Source organism: Diospyros lotus, chromosome 10 (genome assembly GCF_014633365.1).
Source record: "Diospyros lotus cultivar Yz01 chromosome 10, ASM1463336v1, whole genome shotgun sequence".
NCBI lineage: Eukaryota > Viridiplantae > Streptophyta > Magnoliopsida > Ericales > Ebenaceae > Diospyros > Diospyros lotus.
Genome location: NC_068347.1, coordinates 443,317 through 456,228, shown reverse-complemented (window position 1 = coordinate 456,228; position 12,912 = coordinate 443,317). Strand labels below are relative to the sequence as shown.

Genomic DNA, 12,912 nt, shown 5'->3' with positions numbered 1-12,912 from the left:
ACGTGGAGAGACTGGAGCAGGATGTGAGGTAGCAGGAGTCGCTGAAGTAGTAGGAGTTGCGGGAGAAGGCGCAGGAGCAACATCTCCACTAGGAGGAGACCGAGACGAATGACGCCGATGATAAACTTGCAATGGGGTAGAAGAAGGAACAGGGAGAATAGGAGTAGGAGGACTCGCGGGAAGAGGGATGACCTCAGAAATGGGTTGACACTCGGAATAAAGCGAAGAGTAGAAAGGAGACGACTCAAAGAAGGTAACATCCGTCGAAAGAAAATAGCGGCGAGTGTTAAGAGAATAACACCAATAACTCTTCTGAAGGCTAGAGTAACCAAGAAAAATGCACTTGATGGACCGAGCAGACAATTTATCATGACTGGGAGACAGATTATGGACAAAATAGGTGCAACCAAAGACACGTGGAGGAAGAATATATAATGGTTGATCGGGAAACAAGAGAGAGTGAGGAATCTGGTGCTGAAGAACCGATGAGGGCATATTGTTAATGAGATAGCAAGCAGCAAGGACAGCTTCAGCCCAAAAGCGAAAGGGGACATGATGATGTAAAATAAGAGTGCGAGCAGTTTCAATCAAATGTCTGTTTTTACGCTCAGCAACCCCATTCTGTTGTGGTGTATATGCACAAGACGACTGATGCAAGATCCCCTGAGAAGACATAAAGGTAGTAAAGGGAATAGAAAAGTACTCAGGGGCATTGTCACTGCGCAATACTTGGACATAGGTATGAAATTGCGTTTTGATTTCAGCACAAAAGGATTCAAAAATTGAGAATAACTCAGAACGATTTTTCATTAAATATAACCATGTGCAACGAGAATAATCATCGATAAACGTTACAAAATATTGAAAACCCAAAACAGACATGACACGACTAGGACCCCAGATATCAGAATGAACTAAAGCAAAGGGAACACAGCCCGATTATTGACACGCTTTGGAAAAGAAGTGCGAGACTCTTTTCCAAGTTGACAAGACTCACAATGAAAAGGCGACAAACTAGATAAACTGAGGATCATCTTCTGAAACTTAGCTAAACTAGGATGTCCCAAACAATTGTGGAGAAGAGCAGGAGACTCAGTCACCGAGCAAGCAATAGGCGATGCAGGAAGGTTGAGATGATAGAGACCCTGGGACTCACATCCGACGCCAATCATTTGTCCTGTACCGCGATCCTGGATAGTAACAGAATGATCATCAAAGGTGATAGAACAATTTAAGGCACGCGTAAGTTTACTAACAGAGACAAGATTAAAGGGACAATGAGAAGATAAATGACAGAATCTAAAGGCAGAGAAGGTAGGGGTTTGGTAGTGCCAATAGCTTTAGCAACTGCTTTGGACCCATTGGCTAATGTTACAGAAGGTAAAGAAATAGAATTAGTAAAATGAGAGAACAAATGGGGATTACCAGAGATATGGTTAGAAGCACCTGAGTCCAGAACCCATGGTCCCAACGAGGATGACTGAGCGAGACAGGCAGTGGAATCACCAGAGTGGGCGACAGAAGCAACTGTGGATGAGGTTTGCTGGGACATCTTATACTTGAGATACTCATCATAGTCAGCCCCAGTGAGAAGAACAGATTGCGGTGGATGACCATCAAAGGACTCAAATCGAGAACCATCAGCATGAGCAACATTAACACGAGGAAGGCGGCCATGCAACTTATAACACTGTTCCTTAGTATGCCCCCACTTGTGACAATAGTTACACTTGGGGCGTTTGCCTCGATTACCACGATCTCCGCCCTGTTCGCTACTACTCTGAACCTGTGAAGCCATGACTAAATGATCACCTGCAAAAGGGGGAGCCACCGTAGGAACAGATGAAACCCGAAGAAGACGAGAATACACTTCATCCATAGTAGGTATAGTAGGACTAGCAAGAATCTGATCACGAACAGGAGTAAGCTCAGGACCAATGGCGGCAAGAGTACACACCATGAAGAACTTATCCCGCTGAGCTAGATTCTCTGCAACAGTCTTACCAGCAGGTAACAAGGAGTTAAATTCAGCTTTAATAGAGGCCATCTGACCAAGAAAATCAGGAAGAGTCAAACCCTGTTGTCGTAAACTGAGCAGATTAGACACCACTAAATACAGGCATTGAATGTCATTAGTGTATAATGCCTTGGCCTGAGCCCACAATTCATAGCACGTGGTATAGTTAGTATAGATCGGATGAAGAGAGGGATCAATTGACTACCACAGGAGACTGCACAACAAAGCATCAGCTCTCTGCCACTTAGGTTTGTTTGTGGTCACATTCTCGGCCTTGGTAGTTAGATGATCCTGTAAGCCTTAACCCATACACCATAGTTCAACTACCTTGGACCAAGAGATATAATTGGAACTACCCATCAATTTCTCAGTAGCAATAGCTGGAGAGGGAGATAAAATACCAGAAAAGGAGCCAGATTTACTAGTACCAGCCATGTTGGATAAAAGGGAGCCCTACAAGATCAACAGATTTGAAACCAAAGGGTTAAATAAACCAAAAATAAAGGCTGGATGATCTAGCACAGAGAACAGGTGCGCTGGAGCGACGGCAGATGGCGGATGCCGGTGACCGGCGGCTGCGGATGGCGACGAAACCACCTGGGCTGGGATGGATTGAAGGAGGCGAGTCCAATGGTGAAGACGGCGTTGCGATCGGAGCACTGGTGAGAGAGATCGAAGCAAAAACGACTTTGTGAACAGTGCCAGAGAGGCGGCGCGTGGCGGCGGCAACGGTGACGATCCTCCGGGGGTTAACAGATCGGAGGCTGGCGAATGCAATGGCGGTGGTGGTGTGCCTGATCGGTGGCCGGATGGTGAAGACCCACAGCTAACCAGTAGCGCGCGCGGTAGAAACGCAGTGAACGGCGACAGCGGTGGCACGACAGGCTACAGCGGTCGGTGGCGACGCGACCGACGGTGCTCGTCGGTGATGTGGGCGACGGCGACGACGACGACGACAGCGACGGCGACGGCAGCTGCAGCGACGGTTAGGGTTTGTATGGTGGCTGCTAGGGTTTGTATTAAAAAACTAGGGTTTGTATTTTGGCTCTGATACCATGTGAAGCTTAGGAAATAAACTTAGCTTTTAATATGTATAAAACCACATAATTAAATTCATAGACTATACACCTATATATATATATATATACACAAATACAATAGGCCATGGGCCATGGGCTCTATCATAGGATTAACCCTAGACTATAACCATATAACTCAACAATTTTCATGTTTGCTTGTTGTCCGAGCAAACCTTTTTTTGTGTGTGCAGATAATTAAACACCCAGTTTATGTAATCCCTAGATGTGGTGATTATGTGTGCCATCATCTGGGTTTTGTACATTGAACTTTGTGCCCTTAAGTTAGACCACGTTTTCAGTTCACTTATATTTGAGCTTTCATCAAATTGAACTTGCAAGATCTTAACTTGGCGTTATATCAGGTACTATTATTTTTCATCTGGGGCTTCAGTTGTTGCAAGGTAAATTACATTTTTGCCCATTCTTGTCATGGTTCAACTAGTCAGGCTATAGAACTCTGAGGCCATTGGATTTGCTTATTTTGACAAAATGTCATGATTAGCTCCTTATTGGAAGTTGCAGATAGGATGGGATTCCGTAATGAGAATGAGTGCAGACCTCCGGGATCTCTTTCTCTATGAAGTTTTTCTGTATTACAATCCACTTCTTCTTGTGGTTAGTGATTTTTTTCAACATCATTTTTCTTGTGTTAATCATTAATTATCAATTTTTCTTTCTTTGTATCAACGTACCTTCCTTTCATTTTGTTGATGCAGACTATGATGGTTTGGCTTTGGGGAATAAATTTATGGGTCTTTGCCCTGACCAATGTCAATTATACTAAAATTTTTGACCTTGATCAGTACCATCTCACTCACAGAGAAATTTGGAAGGTATGTATATTTTGCTTAATGGAACGAGTTGACTGCGACCAAGTACTTTATGAAGTTCAACTCTACATATCTCACTTGTTTTCTAATTTTGTTCTTTTAATTTCTTTTGGCAATTGTTTTCATTAATTTGTTGCTAAATTAATTGTGAGGTTAAATTCAGCGATAATTTTTCATCACTTGAACTGTTTCACTTTAGTTTCCTATTGCAAATATTTTTTTCTTCGGTAAAAATGCTTGTAAATGTGAGGATGGCTTTGAGCTAATTGTAAACCTTCTGAACAATTATTCTTTGGTTTATCCTTTTTCATCTATTGAAAGAAGTTTGTTCCTTCGGATTTTGATATTTTTAACCTCAACAAAGAACTGTTTATATATATATATATATCTTTATCTGCTTAGTTCAAATTTCTTTAACAAAATATTGCATTTTGTTTTTATTTTTTTTTCTAAATCTAAGGTTTTCACCCTGATTGTCTGCTTAAAGGACTTTTTACTTCCTCTTTAGAACATTCCTCAGCTGTAGTCTCCAACTGCAGCCCTTCTCATTTCCATTAAGGGTTCTCATCATGCTATGTGTGCAATTTCATTATCCTCTTATTTTTTATTTTCTATTATTGTCTTTGCATGATAAATTTTGGATAAAATGCTCTTATAAGAGTAGTTGCATGTTAGTCCTTCTGTAACTAGTAAATGGCGTTTCTTCCACCCTCCCTCCCTTTCTTTTGTTATGATTGGCTGTATACGATGGTTCTATCAGGATTAAAAAGTTTTGACATCATACTCTTTGAAACTTTTTCCTTTTTCAGTGGGTTTTATTCTTTTTTCATCATTAATCCCTTCATCTTTCCTGTCCCTCCCTCTGTCCCTCTCTACAGGGGAAAGACAGAAGAAACCTTATATCTATGTGATACTATTCCTTCTTACTTTCCACCAAGGGATGAGATCAAGCCTGGGAAAGTTATAGGGTTTCTTTCATTGTGGCTCTATTTTTTGGTTCTCTAGTTTTACAGCTAAAAATTTTGGAAACTTTAGAACACATTGGTCTAATAAATAAATGAAAATATTTTTGTTGTTTCCCAATATTAGGGTATTTTAAAATGAATTCTCTGAACATAATTTTCAAAACCAATGCACTAAACTCATTCTCTTGAGTTTTTTTGCTTTTAGAACCAGAAAATAGTTTTTGGGACCATTAACAAATGAATCCCTGTTATTTTGTGTACTAGTGCGTTGTTTCAACTCTTTGCTGGAATGTTCTTTAATGAATATGTATGCATTTCCAACTTTGCAATTCCATTTGATATTGCAGTGTGCCACTTGGATGACAATCATTGTCCCAACTAGCATGACAGCATATCTGTACCTTTACTCTCATGGAGAAGTTTCATTGGCTGCCTCACAACCAGTGTAATAGATGCCTCCTCTTCTCCTTAATTTCTGTGAATGCATATGTTCAAATTCATTGCATCGACCTTATTATGTGTTTTGTTTTCGTAACTAATTTGAATTATGAGATCTTGCAAGTTCTTCCCCCCCGCCCCCTCTGATATTGAATATATTTACTTACATGCTTTATTCAATACTACATACATGTTTGTTAGAAAACTTGATGTACACTGTTGAGACTTTTCCTAACTGCTCTAGTTTATAGGACAAGTGATAACTTGGTATAGAACTCTGGTTCAGGCCTTGTTATGTGCACTTGTATATACATTATTGGACCTGGCATCATGTCTGTTTGTTCGTTTGCTATTTATGGTTTCTGTGCATTCTTGTTCTATGTGTTAGTACATCTTTGTTAGTTTATTCATGTGTAACCTTGTAACACTCCAAATTATTTTTAGAATATTTGGAGGCTTAAGGAAATGAGTTTGAATTAAATTTGGAGAATAATTTATTTGGCCACGTGAATGGGTCAAATGGCTTGAATATTTATGTACAATATATATTTATATTATATATAATAAAGTATATATATATTGTTAAAATTAGGAGCACTAGGAACACTCAATCTTTGCCAATAACAGTCACACACACACGATACAACCCCAACAACAGAAACAGTAAATCAGAAACGAAATAGAATTGAAAATAGGGAAAAAGACATGCAAACCACACGATGAACACAATGATTTATCCTGGTTCAGATTGCAGAACGCAATCCTACATCCAGCTTTAGATCCCAAGAGCAATCCACTAGAAATCTTCAAAGCATCAGTACACGAGTCCCTCACGAGTACAAAATGAAAACCAAGATTACAAAGGCTATCTTTCTCTCTAGACTTTTCTCTCAATCACTTGCACTCGTACACAATCATGAATGATGCTCAAATGACTGCCCCCTGCCTTATATTTATAGACATTTAGGGCAAACAATACAAGGTTACAACATAAGACTTACATAATGTCTAAAATGCCCTCATATGATCGTTATCATTAGGAACAACCTAACTAATACTGTCGCTTGAATCACTCTTGAATTCCTTGATTCCTTCTAAGCCTTCTAGAATATACTCAATGCAAAGCTCAACAAATCTCCACCATTTTGCACGAGTATTTGCCTGAACCCGATTCCATTAACTGCTATTCTTCAAGACTTGCAAAGTAGGCTAATCATTCACAAACGCAAACCTGTAAAAGCCTTAAACAATGGTGTAATTTAGATATAAGAACTGCCTTAGTAAACATATTGGTTGCATTTTTTTCACCTGCAACTTTAATCAGATCTATTTCTTTTCTTTCAAGTACTTCTCTAATAAAATGATATCTTACATCAATATATTTAGTTCTCTCATGATGAGCTTGATTCTTGGCCAAGTGTATAGCACTTTGACTTTCACACTTTAGGTAGGGGTGTGCATTCAGTTTTAACCGAACTGAACCGCTCGAAAATCAATAACCGAATTGAACCGACTGACATCAATGGAATAACCGAACTAACCGATACCGAAATAACCGAACTTTAAAATGTCCTAACCAAATCGAAATGCTAACTAAAGTTTTGCCTAAACTACTAACTGAACCGAGAACCGACCACTATATAACCAAACCGAACTAGCCAGTTCGGTTGGTTTGTTCAGTCTAACCGAACCTTCAAAATGTATATTATTGTTTGAACTAGCCTAATGTACCTTCTAAATTGTCCTATCTTAACTGAATTGGGAAACAAAGCTTTGCAATTCAAGATTTCTAACACTGAAAAATTTAGAGCTTTCAGCTTTGCAATCAAGATTTCAAGCAATAATATACATTCAGCAATAATATTTCACTCAACTTGTCACAAGACATGGTTCAAAAGTAACTTCAATAACAGCAAACATAACATAATATACCAGCATTATTTGGTTCAACATGTTTGAAAGCAGATGAATAATACTAGCATGCAACCACATACAAGTAATAAGCCTCCATTGTTGGTGCCTGTGCACTACTCTGCTGTCTGCTCCACTCAAGAGCTCCTAACTTCTCCAACCTTCGAAAAAAGAAAAGCTGAACTTCAGTACATGCATTTTTAATCTCTGCAACATATTATTATCAAACAACATGCAACATGCAACAATATGCTTTCTGCAACATGCAATATTTATCAAACTTAAAAGAGCTAGAAGGATTAACCAACTTTTTGCAACATGCAAGAATTCATAATATACAGCTTCCCAACCACAAGACAAACAGACAAAGCTGGTCATAGACAATGTGCTAGCAGCTTAAGAACCACAAACCCAAGTGAGAAAAGGGCATAACCAAATAATGAATTTGTTTGGAATCATAAGAAAATAACAGCAAAAAAATGGGACAATATCCCAGCACACCTCCCACCAAGAAACGTCTACTCCTAACTATATCACAGTTAGAGACTTTCTTAACTAAATAACAGCTAACAGGACCATCCAAAACAATTTGCTTCTGAACTTTTGGACCTAAACATATAACACCAGCATAAGTTGTTCTCTCATTTTTCCTTTTTCTTTTTCTAATATAAGTTCATTGTCCACATTATTATGTGCAAATAAATTTCAGATTTGTCAAAAAGGACCATGTGCATCTTGGATTGTGAAATACCCAATTGAGAGGCTAGTATGGTTGAACCCCCAATTACGATTTCAATACAGTAGCACTAACAATAACAATAACAATAACAGTAATACCAAAGCTTAATTCCCAAGTGGGGATGGTTGCATGCTTTCTAGCTTGCCAATCATCTCTATCTATGACACTATCTTTTGTAAGGCCATTGTATCTCATTTTATGCCTAATAACTTTTCATCAAATTTTATTTGGTCTTATTTACCTATTTTTCTATAAGCTTCTTTTATTCCATTATTTAGAAACAATAAAATATAAAATATAAAATTCTTCTATGACTAAATACAAGCATCAATTTAGTTCAAAATAATTAACTTTTTGATAGCATTTATAGCATAGTGGATTTTGCTATGGATTTTAATTAGTTCATTTCAAGTGTCTATGATGAACATCATGGGGCAGTTAAGGTTTTAGAAAGGCAGTTTTACTGGATTTGCAAGCCTTGAGTATTATATAAGGAACAAAAACACTGATATTTTAAACATTCAATGCCTTATGACCATTGCCTCTACATGTGTCAAAATAACATTACAATTCACAAAATCCAATTACTGAAGTTATATCAATACCAGACACCAAAGACAGAATATTCCACAATTCAAATGGGAAAGAGGCAAAGATTTGATGTTATAGGGCACCCAACTTAGTTAATGGTACAGTTAGGTGTATATTATATTCACAGTTAGGTGTATATTAACTTATGCTGGTGTTATAGTTAGATGTATATTATATTTATACACCTAACTATATCACAGTTAGGTGTATAAATATCTACTCATATTCCTCTCAACTTGGAGCACACATGTTATATGTTCCATGTATGCTGCACGTTAAGGTCACCTAAGACTTATCCAAATGATAGAAATTAAAAACAAATTTTCAGAACAGGTTAAGGCATAGAGTGCTGGCAATTAAAAAAAAACCTCAAACATAGTCAACCAAAGCAAACCAATAGATATTGAAATACTGAGAGGTTCAAATTCTCTTACTTACAAATGCATGAGTCTTCAAAATCTAAATTTTCATAGGTGCGGGGCTGTCAACAATAACCTTTTCCAATTCTAAAACAATACACAAAATTAATTAAATAATTTAAAAGTAACAAGTATTGAACTAAAATTAAAAAAAAAAAAAAAGAGTAACAATGAGTTTACCTTCTTCAAATTGTTCAACATGATCCGAATCTTCTTCAACACTCATTGGAGTGGTAGATGACCGAAGCCAATCTTGCGTACAAATCAAACTTTCAACCATTTTAGGAGAAAGAGAACTTCTAAATGGATCAAGTACTCAACCCCTTGTGCTGAAGGCAGACTCGGACGCAACAATAGAAATTGGAATTGTCAACACATCCTGAGCCATAGAAGATAGAATAGGAAACCGATGACAATTAACTTTCCACCAATTCAAAATGTCAAAGTCATCAGTTTCCTCCTCACATAGTTCACTTAAATACTTGTCCCATTTTGAAGGCACAGTTGTAGACCCACTACCACTGGCATACTTATACTTCTTGAAACGAGAACTAAGCAAGTTTGGTTTGCCAGATTTTCCTTTCTCAACATTCTCAACAACAGGTGGAGTAGACACTTGAGACCGCTCTCCTACTTCATCTTGAGGTGCCATTTTTTTCTTATATTCTTCATATAAAGCATATACGGCATTTTTTAAGAACAAAACTACAACAACCCCTTTCTCACCTAGATACATCTCCTGAAGTACATACTCCATAAACTCTAACTTGTGCCTAGGATCAACCACCACAACAATGTAAAGTAGGTGATTTATTTTTTCCTAATGCCCCCAATATTTATCAAACTTTTCTTTCATTTTTCTAGCCATCTCACTCAACTCAAGATCGTCACCCTCTTGCCACTCATGTAAGAGACAATGAACAGTATTAATTTCATAGAAAAAAGTGTTGGAGGTGACATATGAAGTACCCGAAACCCACAAAATAAGCTCATAAAATTGTTGCAACACTCTAACAAACATTCTGACTCTCGTCCAATCCTCTAGCTTGGGTCTCCCATCAATAGTAATAACCTATTGCAAGTCATTATTCCAACTACTTGTACCAAGATCAAGCATAAAACATGGCTCTTCCTCATCAAATCTCTCAAAAGCCCTCTCAAACTTTTGAGCAGTTTCCAACATGAAGTATGTGGAGTTCCATTTAGTTGCAACATCCAAAGACAATAGGCCCTTAGATTCTATTTTTCCCACTTCCACACATTCTTTGAATTTTCTTAGTCTTGCTGGAGATTGTCTAATATATTTGACTGCATCCCTAACTCTTGTTATTGATTCATCTAGCTCTTTTAACCCATGTTGCACAACCAGATTTATTATATGAGCCACACACCTGATATGTAAATAATTGCCACTCATAATGCTAGCATCCCGTTTTGCCATTTTTTTCCTGAAGTTACCCATAACAACATCATTTGAACTAGTATTATCTAATGTTAAAGTCAAAACTCTATCAAATTTCCATCCCATTAGACACTTCTCAATTGCCATAGTAATAGCATCATTCTTGTGACTATATATTGGACAAAAATTTAATTTTTTTTTCTTCAATGTCCAATTATTGTCAATATAGTGCGCCGCCGTCAAGCACATATAATTAATCCTTTGAATGGAGGTCCATGTGTCAGTGGTTAAGCAAACTCTTTGACATGAATTTTTTTTACCTCATTCATCAATTTCAACCTCTCTTCTTTAAATAATTCAAAACAATCACGAGAAATTGTCCAACGTGAAGGAATCCGAAATTTTGGACAAATCACATTAATGAAGTGCCTAAACCCCTCACACTTAACAAATTTGAAAGGCATCTCATCTACCATCACCATGCGAGCTAAAACCTTTCTAGCAAGCACTTGATCAAATTTCCAATTTACCAATCCCATGCTCTCCCCCTCTCTCCTAGCCTCCGTTGTCGTTGAAGTTGGTTGCAAGTTTAATTGCATTTGGTGGGTTTCCAAAGCATGATGGTGTTTTTTACATGTTCCCATATGATTCCTTAGAGCCGTAGTCCCATTTTTTTTTGGGATCACAGTGGAACTCCCTAGAACAATAGTTGCATCTCCTTTTAATCTGATTCTCTACATTTGTAAACTTAGTAAAATGATCCCACACATCTGACCTACCTCTTATTGTTTTTCTCTTTGCCTTTCCTAATGATGTTGCACCTCTATCAGCTTGAGATTGACTACCTTGACTTGGTACTATTGGTGTAGGTCTTGAACTATTATCCATACTACTAAGGATGTTTGTGGAGTGACTAGTGTCTTCTTCTCTAGCCATCTAAAATTAATACAATTGTAATTAATATGTATTAAAACAGTGAGTTAAAATGTCTTCTTGTGATTAACTTACAATCTTATAATTTAAAAGAAAAATTAAGGGGTTGCAATTAAAATTCTATCATCCTCCTAATACTAGCACTAGAAATTCAGCAAAGTTGTTTTGTTTCTACCCTTTTTTCTTTTTTCTGTTGAGTGTCTATTGTTGTGATATGATTTCAAGCTTTGATCTTCATGAGAATGTGTTTGGTTTGGCCACCTGATTCTTTCAAGGATCTTGTCTAAGATATTATTTTACTACTACTTTTTCTCTTTTTGTTTTTAAAATCAAGTAAAAAATTAGAAGTAACTCTAAATGAAAAGCAAGTGCGGTGGAGTGGAGATAAGAGGGGCAGAATGGGACAGGGTATCCCATTCTGTCCACTTCTACTAATTATATGAAAATGAAAATGTGTTTGGTTTATAATTTTTCCCTTTATAAGCAACTGATTCAACATGGAATCCACTTCTACCACATTACACAACTAAATAATGTTGGGATAAAAAATACATGTTTGGGATTTTGCAAAAAGAACAAGAAGTTCAACAGCCTCCTTTCCTTAAACAACCTGAGATGTTTCAAAAAGAATAGGTAGTGAATCCCAACATAACAAAGAATGGCAACAACAACAAGTCAACAAGAAATGAGAAAAATAATGGCAACAACAACAAACAAAAAACCCCCAAACCAGTAACTAAAAGTCCAAAAAATTTAAAAAATCCGAAACCCTAACCTAACAAAAATTCGAAACTAACCTAACCTCTGTGTTGGTCGTAGGTGTGGCTGTGTGGGTTGATCGTCGGTGACTAGGTGTGGTTTGGGTCTAATCGATTATGATTTAGGTTTAGGGTTTCGGTTAGGACTAGGAGTAGAATGAAATGAGTCAAGGACCTAATTGACAACGACGAATCAACAGACGATAGGGCTTCTCTTTCTCTTAGTTTCGGTTAGGATGGATTAGGGCTCGAACGCTTAAAGAATCAAAGATACAAAGCCACTGACGAACAAGAACTCACCTCACCTCTGTCGACGTCTGACGGCAAAGGAAAAGATGATGTTGCGACAGAAGGAATCGACAGCGACGGTTGGAAGCACGGTGACGATTGGAAGCAACGACGGCGCTAGGGTTTCGGTTTTCCCCTCTCTCTCTCGTACAATAGATTGGAATGGTCTGAATGGATGCGTGCGTAGCCCCCCCTTGTTCTCCACGCGATATTGTTCTCTGTGTAGACTCGATTTTTTGCATAAAATGACGTTGTTTTATCATATACAAAACGATGTCGTTTTGATTAACGGTCGGTTCGGTTAACCGAGTAAACTGAACCAGTAAAACCGAACTGATTTTTTATAAACCGAACTTTGACCCACTAGAACCGAACCGATAACTGATTCTAAACTAACCGAACCGGTCGGTTCAGTTCAGTTAGTTCGGTCTAACCGAACCGCTGCACATCCCTAACTTTAGGATAGCCTTAACATTTTTTCCTAGTAGTTCACTTACTAATCCTTTCAACCATAGAGCCTTTTTCATACCTTCAGTGACAAC

At 37.8% G+C, this 12,912-nt stretch overlaps 1 protein-coding gene across 1 annotated transcript in view; it reads left to right on the top strand.

Annotated features, from left to right (window-relative positions):
- Nucleotides 1-12,912, top strand: part of LOC127811710 (uncharacterized) — a 37,020-nt gene that overhangs the window by 3,377 nt on the left and 20,731 nt on the right. The window contains exons 4-7 of the mRNA XM_052351843.1: nt 3,459-3,497; nt 3,619-3,711; nt 3,813-3,929; nt 5,239-5,334. Of these exons, the coding sequence (XP_052207803.1) occupies nt 3,459-3,497; nt 3,619-3,711; nt 3,813-3,929; nt 5,239-5,334 (345 nt within the window). The remainder of the gene's footprint in view (nt 1-3,458; nt 3,498-3,618; nt 3,712-3,812; nt 3,930-5,238; nt 5,335-12,912) is intronic.